Below are 15,821 nucleotides of genomic sequence, written 5' to 3'. Positions count from 1 at the left end.
TCAAATTTTCGAGAATTCTAAATTTTCTAATTCTCAAGTTTGTCAAATCCCAGATTCCCGAATTTCCTAAATATCCAAGTGTTCCAAATTAGTAAATTTTGGGATTTTTGAAGTTTTAAGGTTGATAGTTTGTAAGTTTGAAAATTGATCCTTTTGGCGGTGCTGCCCTCGATATATCCCACGTGAGAATGACAAGAGCACACAGAACAGAGCCGATCGTTGTCTCGAATATACTTTTTTTTTATTATACATACATTAATGAAAATATATACATGGTAGACTGTAGCTTGTCGAAGCAGCGAAAATGTCAATGTATAATCAGCTACAGTATTCGTACGCGAACCTGTGTCTGTTTCTTAATCTTTTTGTCCGGGAGGCACGTGTAGGCCGACACGCGTAGACCATTTGTTAAAGGATTTCGACTATACCGAATTACGCTCGTTTTGTTTCGATTTTTCCGAAAAGGAGAATAAAAATGATTCGTGGGTACACAGGATAAAACACATATAACTGGGGACACATGGTAATTATACTTTCGCTGGCTTCGATTAACATGTTGAATCTTTGTCTCTCACACCCTCTCTCGTTCTCTCATTCTTTCTCTCTTTAAACTCACTTTCTCTCTAACGTTCTTTCTCTGTCTCTTTCCTATTCTACTGCACAGCCAAACACTTGTTCGATCACTCGGTTTCAAAGCTTTTCTCTTCAGCTTCCCATCTCTTATTCGCGTCATTATTTTCAACGTCGACGACACCTCTTCGCGACGACGTGTTCTTTACAACAGACTTACACAACACTGCAATCGGTCGTACAATTGTTTCTTGTTTCTATTTTGTACGCTTCGCTATCAATTTATCGACGATTCATGATTCGTTATCTCTCGATTATGTACACTTCGGTGCAACGGCTTCCTTTGGCTGACAAGCGTAGGGGAGCATTTTCCAAAAAATTCTGATTGCCAATATTCCATGAAAAAGTTGGCTAATTTTCACGTAGCCGAATTGAAAAATTTCTAGATCAGATCTACTAGCGAAAAGCAACGGGGTCAGTTTCCCCCGTATCATTCCCTAGGAAAGCGTACCGTGCTCGCCAGTGTACATACACCGTTTTCGAAAACTCGGTCGTGATTCCCTTTATGCCCGAACAACGGGATTCCCGACAGGCTCTCGCGTCTCGTAAATTTGTCGACGTAACGGGACTCAATTCTACACGATACTCGACATTACAATTTTGTTGTACTAACCGATCACGCCGATTCACCGATTCGTTCATGATCGATCGTCGAGATCTGCCAGGCACGTCTCGGTGATCGATCACCAACGGTCTTATTAAAATAACATTTTCACGATCGAGTATGAAAAATAAGAAACTACCGATCTTTTCTGGATAGTTTGCTTTTTCTGTCTTTGCCACGGACGATTTTTGACGGGTGTCCAATATCGAGGAATTAAGTAATTGCGATGGACGTTCGAGTGCCACAAATCAAATAGAATTGCAAATTATCTTAACAGGATGATTGTTGTAATACTATCGTTTAGTATTTTATTCGTTCTTCCTTGAAAAATTTCGAACTGTAGTACTCTAAACACGTCTTCCAAAATCTGAATACTTAGTATCTAATCGTTCTTTTAAAATTTGATCAACGAAGCGGTTAAACGATACTCAGATTCTGGAGAGACAACTGCGTCGATTTTTGGGTAACTTTCATTCGGTAATAGTACCGAACAAGTGATGCATGATTGTCAGGCGATCGATAGGATAAGTTTAGTTTCTTTCGTTTTCATCTCGTTTGTCTAACATCCCCCGCCACACTGTGATTACCCGTGGAATTTCGACTACTATATTACAATTTTGCGGCGATTCAGGCACTGCGATTGACTTCATATTTTGAGCCGAACTCGATCGAGACACCCGACAATCCTGCAATGAACATTGCGCTCCGAACATCGCGAACCTAATTTCGTTGCGTTTTTCGTGTTGCATCTCATGGCAAGAGTACTACGTTCGCAATCCTGTTATAGTTAAAATACTTCGGTAAAATTACATCGAGGAGAAAAATGTCGAGTTAGAATTACAATTTGCCATGTAATAAAATTAGGTTCGGGAGCGCAAATAAAATTTGAAGGAAGAACGTGGACGAAAGAACGGAAACAGGTTCCTCGGTGAGACCCTGCGAGGTCGAGAACCGTATCACGGTTGCGGATAAAGTGGCGAAATTGTCCATTTTTTGTCCGTCTGCCTAAGTTAAATCTGATCTACACCTGCTGATTCCCTTGCGCGTATCGCTGATGATTACACATCGTGCACGTAACGAGCATCGCTTATCTTCTAGAAAAAAGAAAACATAAAAAAAAGAAAGGATAAAATCTTCACTTCGAACGACACGTTACGATGATCACGTTAATCCTTCTAAGGATGACATGCAGCGTATAAAACATATCTTATCTATATATTTAATATTTTTTACGGTTTTTTTTTTTGTTTCTTTTTTGTTAATATATATACTTCATATTAATATATATATATGTATGTATATATATATATTCATATATCTAGTTGCTTCATCCGGTATTTCGTTTACACGCTATATATTCAATACACATATACGCGATGTACGTTTCTTACTCGTCAGCAAGGATCGTTTTCAACGCCAACGACGCTGCGGTTGGCTCCTCGAATTATCGAAACAACGAGAAGGAGGGAAAACGGGGTGTTCTCGAGCCAATTCAATTTCGCACCCTCGGGATGGATCGTTTTCTTCCGTTTAAAAATATTTGCGATCACCGGAAATTCGATTCCTTCATCCTGTTCGAGTATCCTGGCCACGGCAAGAAAACGTGCGTGCACAACAATCGACGCGACGATTCCTTTAGCAAAAATTAAAAACGTCGATCACGAACCCGAACTGTCGTGAACTTTCTCACGATCTGGACTCTGCGTTTCGCACAATTTATACGCTTTGTCATCCTGGAATTCGAGCTTCCGAAATACTGTTCCTTCGCGCGGTTTCCGAACTGTCGATCGTCGTAATGGAGACCTCCGACGATCGATAATTAACCTGGACAGTTTCCGCATCGATCGGACGTATTTGACTAATATCACGTTAGAGAAACGTGAAGATTCCGTAGATAAAGTTAATTAAAAATCTTGGAATAAGTTTAAAATACAAAGAAACGGTTAGGTTTCTTTAAAAGGTAAAGATCATTAGCGCAATGGATGTACCGATAATTGACGTGTAGTATCAATTTGATAAAGTATAAAACTTGTAATAAATATCACGAATATTGTTCGACAGATCTGTCGAACGAATAAAAACGCTTAGAAGCGTTGAAAAATAAATGCATTCTTATCGAGCATGCAATACCGCGAAAATTAGTATAACTTATATTGTCAGTACGTCAGGATTCTCAAAGTCTTTTGGCAATGATGAAACCAGTATCGATTGTCTGAGGTCTCCATTAAATCACGAGGCCACATATCCATGCACCGTTCGTTCGTCTGCTCCTTTCTGCGTTTGTGCATATCGTATCAACACCCGTTCGAGGGCCAGGGTACAAATATGTATTTCTTCGTGTTGTCTCGTCGACAACCTAGTCACCGGTGATGGGCCAGGTTCGATTCGGAATATTTCGACTCGCCTCGATTACCATTCGAAGTCAGACATTTTCGAAGATCTCTCTTAATAGTACTACATAATTTTATGTTTCCTTGCATCTGAAAATCCTCTATTGTACTCTTCATGAAACGTCGACGAATAGCAAACTAAATTAAACTGTCTGAAATTCTGATAAATACTGTTGTAAAGAATGAAATTCGAGTCGATATTGTAAGATCTAGGAGGCTATCGCTTCAAGAACGCGAAACATCGAGCAGGCACCGAAGCGATCCGCGATTCAACGAAACGATCGAACAGCAGGAAAATGTACAAGAACAAGTATCAAATGCCCATCACCGGTAATCACCTAATCACGGAGCGTGTCGAATACCCGATCGCGTAACGATCATCCGAAGATCGTCGATTCCGCGTTTCCGGATTACGTTCGCGGCTCTCGTACCGCCATCATTCCGTAAGCTAGGCTTAAAAAGTAAAGTGTGAGGCCGGCGAATTCGGTGGCCGGCCCAAAGTGAATCGGTTCAACGTATCAACGATTTGATTCGTTTTGTCAGTCTGTGCTCTCCTAGTCCATGATGAGTTAAAAAGAAAAAAAAAGAAACAAAAACAAAAAAAAAAGAAGAAAAGAAAGAAACAGGAGGGAAAACAACGAACAAAAAAGAACATATGTATAATACAAAGAACAAGATGTCCGGGACCGTGAGGGAGAAATACGATACGGTTTTTGAGGCTCGATAATTCCGATTCGCGGACAACGTTATGGCATTTTTGTCCGCGAATCCTCGTAAAATGCATCTGAAATGTGCCACCGTAAAACGCTAGCAACGATTAAACGCGAAAATTCAAACACGACGGCCATTGGCTCCGTCGTGTCCCTGTCTCTCTTTCTCTCTCATTTTCTCTTTTCTTCTCTTCGTTGTTGAAAAGTCAACAATAACAACAACCGCGTTGGATTCATCCCTGTGTTCTAACTTCCGTTCTGGGTAAGTGTTGTTGGCCGCGACGTCGCAAATCTCGTGAAAGGAAAGAAATTCGTAGGTGTCGTTTAATAGTCGCCGGTGATACCTCGTGAACTTCGTCTTCTTTCGTTTACTTTCGGATGCAACGTAGGCTACCTTCAAGATAAAGCTTCACTTCTGATCTTGGAAGAGTTAGAGAAAAACATAGGATGTCTAGGAAGGGCTCAGACATAAGTCAGAGTCTAACACAGTGATGCATGGAAATTTCAATTTTTAAAACCCCCAGATTTTGAGATGTAGAAATTTAAGAAGATGGTATTTTGTAAATTGTCAAACTCCCAAATTGTAATTCAGAAATTTGTTAATTTTCATTTAAAGGAGAACCCAGAAATGAAACCAAGAGACGTCTTCGCAGATGATTGAAGCAAGCTCTTCCCCTAAATAGTTTACTTAAAGGAAGCCTAAGTTGCACACGACCGAACGGAAAGAGGAAACGATATAATGAAATTTCCAGTCGAAGACACGTATAATTCGCGTGTTGATCTAAAACGAACGACGGTACGTCTCTACGGTTTAAACGACGAGATTCGGAAAAGTCTGCGATCTCTAAGACGCTCGTAGTCCCCCTTCTCCCGTTTACTATTTTCTTCGTCGTTTTTATTCCGTTTATATATACGTTTTACGTTTTTTTTTTGTAGTTTTTGCACGTTTTTTGTTGGACATTTTCCGTTTCCTTTTAATCAATAACGTTATAATAGGCAGTGTTCGTTGAGAAACTGCTACAGAAACACGCATACACACACGTATACACACAGACACGCACGAAAGTTCGATAGAAATTGAGTGTCTAGAATAGAACAAGGGCGGTGTACGTAGCTCGAGACGAGTATTACCCTTCTTTATTTTTTTAAAATCCGAACAAATGTGTGACCATTGGACGCATGTGTGCCGTCATCGTTCGGTACGGATCGCGCGTTTTCTCTTCGACAATCGTGTTCAGCAGAAGAGAGAATGTATCGTACTAAAAAAATATATGTATATATATAATATATATATATGTATATACGCTTATCATCTGTGTTATTTTCCTTTCGCGTGGAACATCCACGGTGTTGGCCCGTAGGAACGCGAAGCGTGTCGCATCGAGAAAAAATACGCTCGCGTACGCTCGATCGCGCGTATCGTCGTTGTCTGCTGATGGAGTCGATGCAACGGATGCGAACGAAAACGAAGCGAGAACCCAGGAATTTCTTTCCTTCGCGAAATCGTCACCTACGCACGAGGTGGAACAATGGCGACAATTAGCGAATGCGAGTGCTACCAAAACGAATACAATCACGGTAGAAACCTTGATCACGATGCCGCGACAGCGTTGAACAGCGGCGATAACGGTTACTGGATAGTAGTAGCGGTAGTAGTAGTAGTAGTAGTATAGTAGTAGTAGTAGTAGTAGTTAGAGTAGCAACGACACAATAATAGTGATTGCAGCAGCAGCTGTGTGGCTATGTATGTGTCTGTGTGTGTGTATATGTAAACGACGGTGACGTACTGTTGTTGCACTCGTTGCGTGTTGTAAGTCGAATGGTTATCGAAGGAGTCGCGATTCACGATGAGGCTCGTTCTCACTGTTGTCGACGACCCAGAGTCTCGGGGTCTGGTCTTCTGGTTATCGGAACAGAAGGTCCCACGATTGCCGCAACCAGCGATCACTGAAAGGTCCACCGGTAGTGTGGTACATCGGACGATTTGCATCAGAGTCACGTGCGTATGCAGAATCACAGAATGACACAGCACCGGCAATATCGTTGCCGTGATGCTCCTGCGCTTGGCGGAGGTGTTACCGGCGCGAAATACGCGTGGACTTTGATGTTCGGCAAATGAGTCTGAAATAAGAACGACAAACGGTTAATCATGTAAAATAGTACATAGGTCTGTAAGCACAATTAGACTACTCTGATGCGAACAGGTCGTTTATGACTAATTCGAAGGTGGTCGTCTTTACCGACACAGCATGAAAACAGCATCAAATCGACATCGACGTATTTGCGGTGCTACTGTACACGAATAACGGTGCCACCAAGTTATTTGCAAGATACATACAATTACGAGAATGTATCGAAGTTGATTCAATGCTGCTCACGAGTAACAACTCTACTGTACAAAGCTGGAAACTCGACATTTGGATGAAATCAATTAATTATAACGATTAATATTGAAGCAATAGCATAGCCATCTTAATGCCATCTCCTTTGGATTGGAGAAGTCTCGAAGGACTTCTTTCCAGCTTTACACCGAGATAGTTAGATGAAACGCATGATACAGTACTCTGAGTCTACGTATGCCAGCCCTGGTGATCAGTTGACAGTCGTAAAGCTCGATGCGCTCGAGATTGTGGCAGGCCTGTAGAAGGTGATCGAGACTAGCATCTGTGATGAGGGGGCAGTTGTCCAATTCCAGCACCGCCAGATGTTCGGCCGCACACGGCGAAAGAGCCAATTGCCGGATGCCCTCGTCGGTGATCAGTTCGCAGTGCGACAGACTCTGTTTTCGTGAAGCACCAATTCTTGTAATGAACTTATGCTATTACCACTAACTCTAGATTCAAGATCGCTCACCAATTTCTCCAACCTTGGACATCCCATGGCCAGGTGAATGAGCGTGGCGTCTGTTATTAAAAGGCACTCTTCCAGGTCCATCTTTTCTAGCAGTCTGCAATTCTGAAATCGAATAGGAACACCGTTAAATCGTAATCGTTTTAACCAAAAGCGATCGAACTCACTTTCGCGAGGGCCTGAAATCCCGCGTCGGTGAAATGAGTGCAAGCCACGCATTCGAGGACGCTGAGGAGCGGACAGTGCTGTGCCAGGGTAACCAGGGACGCGTCCGTTAGATTAGGACAATTCGACAGACAGACGTAATGCAATCGTGGACACTGTTCGCTGAGTTCTCGAACCGCATCGTCCGTTATATTCTGCAAGCAATCTGTTATCAGAAACCTGTCTGTTTCGTGTTCCAAGCGGTTGACAGATTCAGCGTCGCTGAACACAATCCTATTGCGCGAAGTCTGGACATTTCGTAGCAGAGTACGATACTTTTGTGCAATTTCTTTGGACCAGAAAGTAAAAGGACGCTCAATCTGTCAGCCGATTACGCTCGTGCGAGTTCCTTCCGCAAAACAAAATTTTCTGAAAAGGACGTCGTACGAGCGTAACAGCGGATAACTGTAGCGGCGAGTACCCTGCATTCGTGTAGATTGATCGCCTCCAAATTGGGGCAGTAAAGGGCCAGACATTTGACAGCCCTGTCCGTCAACTGACGGCAGCCTTTGCAGAGAAAGCTACGGAGTTCGTTGCAACCTCTCGCCAATGCTTCGACTCCGTTGTCGGTAAGTAACTCACACCAGGACAGGTTGATGTGAGTGAGAAGGGGACAACCCTCCGAGAGATCCTTCAGGGAAATGTCCGTTATTTCGGGACACGAGTCCAAGTTCAGTCGTTGGAGTTTCGGACAGTGACTGCTGAGTGCCGCGCAGGTGGCGTCTGAGATCTTTTTACACTGGCTCAGGTTTAGTTCCTCGATGTTTGGACACGATTGAGCCAACGTGCGCATGGAATTGTTCCCGATGCTCTGGCATCCCCTGAGGGACAACTGTCTCAGGAAACCGCCGCATCGTCTCGAGATATTTTCTATAACTGGTCCCTGTGTTCATCGAACGTATTGCGTTAGAATCAAAGAAGACCGAGGACCTTGCAGGAGGGATGCAGCTCCGTTTTTAACAGATTCTTAATTACGTGTACGTAGATGCAAATTGCAGGTAAAAATTTATTGCAATTTTAAACAGCGGACGAAGATATTTCCATAATAAGGAACAGCAGGTAAAAACGGAGTTGAACTCGTCCAACTGCAAGCTTCTCGACACGTTGCTTAGCACCGAGTTGACACTCGGACTTCGATTAGATTTTGATCGGCAAACGAGAGATCAAGACCGGGTGATAAGCAACGGTGGCTCGATTTACCTCCACATCTCGTTGGAAATCGAACAGATCGATTCTCTGCCAATTGGATCCATCTAGCGCCAACACGTTCCAGGCTTTGCTCACTTGCGCGCATCGGCATAGTGACACCACGTCGAGATACGACAGGATTCTACCAATGGACAATCGTGTTACTCGCTTTCTCGATCAAACCACGTATCAGTCTATACACGAATCTCTAAACAATTGAACGCGGCACAATATTAAAAAAAAAATAATAAGAAAAAACCACACAGAGAGAAGATCGTCGTTTGCGATAAACGAGATTGTCGAAAGTGGAGGATACAAAAAGGAACGAGAAGATACGTTTTTACGATACCTAAGAAGCAATTCTTTTGGCAGTTTCTTATTAATCTGCGCCTCGTCGTCATGAAACACCCATGTTAGCTGCAACCAAAAAAACAAACAGACCCTAATGAATTTATCTCGATGTACGTAAACTACGTGCTAACAAACGAAAGTACACGTATGCTGACCAAGCGATCGGTGGTAGATCGACAGCGATTAAGCGGCATTTACATTAGACAACTTTTGCCAGGCTGAACCCGTTACTCGGCTGAAAGCACCGAGTGCCAAATACTTTTATCTTCTGAAACGGCTTGCGTGTGATTTGGGAGTTTTGGACAAGTTAGAAATTTCTAAACTACAGGTGATTTCGATACGAGATTACCTGGCGTTACATCTGGCCAGTATTTTGGATCCTAGAGTCATCCTGATTTTTCCTCGAGTTCTGAATAATCGAAGGTTAATCGATTCCGCTAGACAACGTATTTGAACCTCGCGTCAGAGGTCAATTGCGATTTTTATGACGACGTAATGCCACCAAAAATAGACAAGGGTAACTAGAAGTTCAATCAGAAGTTTCTGTCGATTGAAACTGCGTTCACGCGCACGAGTTGAGCCGATCGGCTAAAAGTTGGCCGATGCAAACGCCACTTAAGGTCGTATCGTATCGTTCGACAACGAACAGGAAGGACACGTAGTCGATGAACACGCGAAGCGAGCACAGAAAAGTGACATGCGTGACAATACAAGTTGACCAACCTGCATGTAAGACTGCTTCATGGTAGTGACAGGATTGTTGTGAGTATGCGATTGCGACGTGTAATAACCGGCCTGATGATGATAATGGTGATGATGTTGGTGATGATGATGATGATGGTGATGATGATGATAGGATGGATGCTGTTGCCTCCACCATTGACCGCTTGCACCGGATTCCTCGACCGCTTGTACCCCTTGCCCGACCTGGCCCCCTCCTCCTACGCCCACGCGACTTACTTTTTTCTAAAACAACGCATCATCATCGATCACGTTGGTGACTACCCTAATTCACTAGCACCTTATGCCGAAATAAAACTCTTCGTTTTCGGGATAATCGCTATTTGGAATATGGTTGCTTGAGCGTATTACACTTGCGATTTTTTTTATTTTATATAATTTTTGGAGAAATATAATTACTTGCGTGCAACGTAGACTTCACTCGGTTAAAGGCAACTTTCTATATGTACTTAGGCTCTTTCTAGGATTTTAGAAGATAAAATAGAAGAAATAATCACAACTGTTGTTCAAACTTCCAACTCTCTAAAATCTGAATTTGTAAATTTCAACCTTGGTTCAAAGACTTTGGAAAACTCTGACTTTGAAGATTTAGTAGCCAACGATTAACCTAAACTAACTAGCCGTACTTGCTATTACATCGACATTTTCTCTAAGGAACCCACTCGCGATAGACAACGTACTTCTAAGCCTTGCATAGCACATCTAATTGTTCTTCGACGCTGGAGTTTTTAAAATATTGGTGAGTCAGATCGATCACTCAAGGAGACATTTATAAGGAAATTTTTACCGATTCGTAGGAGATAGCGACGATTAATCACGGAGTCATTGGAGAGAGATATCGACCAGAATTTGTTTTCGATATCCATGGTGTCTGAAAATGATTCAAGAGCAGATTCGTGCAGAAAATCTTTGTGAATAATCACTATTAAAATATATTTACTGGGATCGAATTTGCAATTTCGAGATATAACTTTGCTTTCTGTGACGACAATTCGATCGATCTTTCACGTATATTTTATAAACGGTTAATGGAGTTGTGTAGACTTTAAAAATTCGATGCGGAAATCAATTTCAATTACTCCTCTATAAATACTCCGTATCAATTACTCTCTCCTTTCGGTTCTCGGATTCGTACTCGGAAAATTCCTTTATAAGTACGATCTCGTGATGGACCGAGTGCTTGCTCGAAATCCAATCTTTCACTACTTTTAGAACATTTTCGCTTTCTTCGAAAATCCAATCTTGTTTTGGGAGAAAAATTGAGAAAACCGATTGGTTTCTAAAATATTTTCGTTTCATAACAAATGGAATATCACGTGATTGAATAACGACGTCTCCATGCGTGACTTTTGACACGCTGAGAATTTTCCGGCTTCGAGGACCATTTTGTTGAATGCAGCTGAGACGAAGGAGCTAATCCAAGTTTCAACGAAATACGAGTGTGCTAGGTTATCGCTACGAGTGAAAAAGCATCGTAAAAGGAAAATGATTCTGACACCTTATAACGAGACCGCAGTCTCGAACGCGTTAAGTTTCCTAGATGAGAATCAGTTTATGTAGCTTCTCGAGAACTAATTAGAGCTAATTAAGACGAGACTACCGTAAGGTATTTACGTTTCGAAGCATGCGTTACCTTCTAACGAATCATCTTTCGGCTTCTCCCGAAACGCGTAAAACGGCCTCCGGATTTGTACGTTTGGATTCGTTACTAATTATTTCATCCGTTTTCATTAATGTGTATTGTAAAACACTGGTTAAACGATCAATTCCCAAATTGAATCATGCAATTTGCTATCTTACATCTTCGAGTTCTTATAAGTTTCTTTAGGTAACTTTATGTTTAACTTTTAGTTAGCTTTAATTGCTTCAGTTAATTTTATATCGATGAAACTTGGAAGAACTATAAAGGAGTAAAAATATCCGCATGGTGATTGCTTGTATTTAGGAAATCTGAAGTGCATGTATTCTCGAGATTTGAATAATAGATAATTCTCTTAAATCGATCGTACATCTGAGGCAGCAATTATCAGCCATCCTCGAGGTAACGTTCCAAACGAGAACCGGAAAGGGAAATAAAAAGAACGTGCAACGTGCGGCGCGTAATAACGACTCATTTTCATTTTTCTGGAAAGAAAGAGAGCAGGAGGGTGTTTTACGAAATTGCGTCGCGTGTTTATAAAGTTTTTAATGCAGTCGCCGGTGAACGCACCTCTTGAGCGTCGTACTCTCGAGTACGCTCTCGCGAGTTAGCGGGAAATTCGAAGAGGAACGTAGCAATTTGTCGGGAAGCAAGAAACTGACAGAAGGGAAACTGTTGCTGCAACGGTGGATCGATTTTTCGACGGTTTCATCGTCGATAAGAACTCTTAAAAGTTTCCACCTAATTCGGCTTACTCGACAAACAAAACGATTCTCTATCAACCGACAGTGTTACGGAAAAATCTCTGCAAAGTTGTGCACGATCATTTGCGGATACTCTGTTAATTTAGAAAGCAGTTAATTTGGGATTTTAGGGGTTTGGAAGTTTAGGGATTTGGGATTTTAGGGATTTGAGAGAGTTTAGAGATTTGGGAGTTTAGGGATTTGGGATTTTAAGGATTTGGGATTTTAGGGATTTGGGAGTTTAGGGATCTGGGATTTTAGGGATTTGAGAGTTTAGGAGTTTGGGATTTTAGGGATTTGGGATTTTAGGGGTTTGGGATTTTAGGGATTTGGGATTTTAGGGATTTGGGAGTTTAGGGATCTGGGATTTTAGGGATTTGAGAGAGTTTAGGGATTTGGGAGTTTAGGGATCTGGGATTTTAGGGATTTGAGAGTTTAGGAGTTTGGGATTTTAGGGATTTTGGAGTTTAGGGATTTGGGATTTTAGGGGTTTGGGATTTTAGGGATTTGAGAGAGTTTAGAGATTTGGGAGTTTAGGGATTTGGGAGTTTAGGGATTTGGGAGTTTAGGGATTTGGGAGTTTAGGGATCTGGGATTTTAGGGATTTGGGAGTTTAGGGATCTTAGAGATTTCAAGGATTTTAGGGATTTGGGATTTTAATTATTTTAGATTTTAGGGATTTGGGATTTCAAGAATTTGGAATTTCAAGGATTGGGGATTTTAAGGATTAGGGATTTCAAGGATTTAGGGATTTTGAAATGTTAGGGATTTGAGCTTTTGGGTTTTTGAAATATTTGAATGTTAGTGATTTGGGTTATTGGGTTTTTGAAATATTTGAATGTTAGGGATTTATAAATTTGTTAACTCTTTGCACTCAAAGATAATTTGACTGTTTACAAACAGCAACTATAAACTTAGTTAAAAAGTAAAATGAATTTTTTTGAGGTTATTTCTTTACTAATAATTTCCACTATTGTTTATTTCACTATGTTTACACATCACACGTGTCATGTTATAGAATCAGTTAAAAAATGCTTATTAAATATAATGGTGACTGTATGTCACCTCTCGAACGCAAAGGGTTAATTTGAATAATTGGAGATGCCATCTAAATTCAATATTTAATTCCAAAATGCAAGGATTCGATTAAATAATTTCAGAACCTGAATATTTAATATCTCCAAGATTTAGGAACTCGATATGCAAATTCAGAAATTAGAACGATTATCGTTTCAAGCTTCAGCCAAAAATGAAAACAAAGGTCTCCTCACTGTGGTTATCGACATTGCATCAGAGTCCATTTTCCCGCCACCTTGCGCAATTCTCTCATTTTCTAATCAGTGACGTTCATTAAATTACGCGCAAATTCGTGAAAGAGTTTCTCGTTCGAACGGAAACGAACCCTCGCGCGTGGAAACCGATCGATCGACGACGCAGCTGTTCTATTCGCGCGTTGCTCTTTTGCGATCAGTTCGACGCAACGGTTACGTGCAATCTATGTTGAACGAGTAACAAATTCTTTTATTCCACCGCGATATCGGGGAAACAATATTGCGATCGTTTCCATTCGATACTAACCACTCCATCGAAATTACGTTCTTAGGTTTCTCGCAGCAGCGAATTCGAAGAAAAAGACGTATTCCAGCTGTTAGCGATACAAAACATTCTTTCGATCGGTAACTACATGTGTATCACTCAGAAAACGATTGCACGAAGAACAATGCGGAAGAACGTCAAGGTACTTTCCTTATCCGTAAAGTTAATCAACGGAGTGATCAATCGATCGTTTCGAACGAATGTACGGGGTGTTGAGAGCAAATTGTTCGATTTTAGGAGCAAATGAATGTAAATCTTTCTTAGGGGACGATTGCCCTTCGTACAATTTTTGAAATAAACCCACGTTGAAGGTTCTACATCGACTTTATTCAATGTATAATGCGTTGAAATTTTACAACAGTAGAAAATTGTACGAATCAGATATGAAAATAAAACATGAAGTATTGTCTCAAACGTTTATTCATAATCAAGGTTCAAATACAAATAATGTTTTATAAATTTTCGAATTGGTTTATGAAAATACATTGTATAATACATTCTCTTTTTTATAGATGTACTTGACACGTGGAATTAACGAAACTAACTCTGTTTCAGATTTAAAGTGCATTATGGAAGCAGCCCCGTGTACGAAGGCGGCAATCTACCCCTATACGCAATCGCCAACCAGCGTTTTCCCTCCAAATCTATCAGGTTACCGGACGACACACAACCTCGAAGACAGTGTTTTTGGCGTATCGACAATTATTATTAATAACAGTTTCGATAATTATCTCGTCCCAATAATGTAAAATAAAATTCTGATTATCTAAATACTCTCAGAAACAAATGAAAACAAAGAACGGTTTCAACACACGAGATATTGTAATCCATCCCCAGTTTTCAAATTGATCCTATCAATCTATTTTCGTGCATTTTTATCAGGCGACACCTTTTTGTCCGATATCAATATTTTTGTTTACAAGTGGCACATGTACCGCGACGCACCAGGTGTGTCCTGGGTGGCGAATCTCGTTATGCTCCGATTGTCGAGGAACCGCAAGACGATCCGCGAGACTTCGGACGCGGAACAAGGCTCCGTCGCGAGTAAAAGCAGCGAGCATATTCCGAACGACGGATGGCGGTGCGGGAGACGAGACAAAGACGAAACGAGTTCGCCTGGAAGGAGTCGATTTTCGACTGCGACGTTCGGCTGCTCGGCCAGCGAGAAGGACAATACTCATTGACATTCTAATAGCGCGTAACGATCGTCGAATGAGAAAAAGAGATACGCGAACGTGCTAGCGAGCGACGAAGAGGGGAACAGAGTAAGACAAAGGGGAGAGAGACGAACCAGAAAGAGAGAGAGAGAGCAAGAAACACGGGAAGAGAGAGCGAGAGGTGTAGACAGATAAATCGAGTGAGACAAAGAGAGAGAGATACAACGACACGACGATATTCCTCGAGTTTGTATACGATGCATTTCATCGAAGATGGATCGAAGCATCGACGTCAGTCGTCTGGACGGCATTTCGAGACGTCGTCCGAACTGCGCGTTTCACGACGATACAAGAACAAAGAGACGAGATGAAAAGAAGTAAACAGGTACCGAGAAGCCACCGAAGACGAAGAAATTCTCTAAGAGCCGAGGAAAGAAAGAAAGAACAAAGGATGGAGTTGGCTAGGCTGGTTGGTTGGTCGATCAGAGAAACAGAGACGGAAGAAAGAAAGAGCGAGCGAGAGAGAGACGTAGATAGAAGTAAGAAGAGCGAGACGGAGATATACGCGAAATGGTAGCGATGAAAAAGTATGAAAGCCTTTAACTGTCCAGCGACGTAGACGCAGCTTCGAAACGTGGTGATGGTCGTCGTTCGTGGATGATCGTCGCGTTACCAAGCCAAGAACCGAGCTAGAAAACGTTGCCAGGCATTACGGAGGCCAGGGGAGCGGATCAGCTGTTCGCCTCGGCAATGACAACATTGGACACACGCACGACCCCCCCGTGGTGACTTTGACGCGCGTTTACCAATCAACTGGTTTACTGTCAGAGGAGACGTTGACTTACCTCGAGCCTGGTGCGCCCGGAGTGTATCATCCTTTTGCGTCGCGTTATTTTGCAAAGTTTCCGGGAATACCCGCACGGTTTGTCGGAAAAAAATGTCGCGGCCGAACGAGTTGGTACGCTTCGCGAGAGAAATGGCCGAGTCTACTGAATATGAGCCGTGCCGCCGTCACACT

At 41.9% G+C, this 15,821-nt stretch overlaps 1 protein-coding gene across 5 annotated transcripts in view; it reads right to left on the bottom strand.

Annotated features, from left to right (window-relative positions):
* Positions 1-219: 219 nt before the first annotated feature.
* LOC100876584 (F-box/LRR-repeat protein 2) overlaps positions 220-15,821 on the bottom strand; it is a 52,767-nt gene continuing 37,165 nt past the window's right edge. The window contains exons 1-9 of one of the 5 annotated variants that reach the window (XM_003704197.3): positions 15,649-15,780; positions 9,651-9,893; positions 8,926-8,993; positions 8,589-8,718; positions 7,810-8,271; positions 7,352-7,543; positions 7,188-7,289; positions 6,898-7,113; positions 220-6,455 (exon numbers count right to left, since the gene is read on the bottom strand). In XM_003704197.3, the coding sequence (XP_003704245.1) occupies positions 6,348-6,455; positions 6,898-7,113; positions 7,188-7,289; positions 7,352-7,543; positions 7,810-8,271; positions 8,589-8,718; positions 8,926-8,993; positions 9,651-9,893; positions 15,649-15,678 (1,551 nt within the window). In that variant the 5' untranslated portion in view covers positions 15,679-15,780 and the 3' untranslated portion in view covers positions 220-6,347. Of the gene's footprint in view, positions 6,456-6,897; positions 7,114-7,187; positions 7,290-7,351; positions 7,544-7,809; positions 8,272-8,588; positions 8,719-8,912; positions 8,994-9,650; positions 9,894-15,648; positions 15,791-15,821 lie in introns of those variants that run through there. The other 4 variants (XM_076533136.1, XM_012287595.2, XM_012287594.2 and 1 more) reach the window with 4 other exon arrangements.

The sequence above is a fragment of the Megachile rotundata genome, chromosome 6 (assembly GCF_050947335.1).
Source record: "Megachile rotundata isolate GNS110a chromosome 6, iyMegRotu1, whole genome shotgun sequence".
In the NCBI taxonomy this organism is placed as follows: Eukaryota; Metazoa; Arthropoda; class Insecta; order Hymenoptera; family Megachilidae; genus Megachile; species Megachile rotundata.
This window is presented reverse-complemented; position numbering and strand designations above follow the sequence as displayed.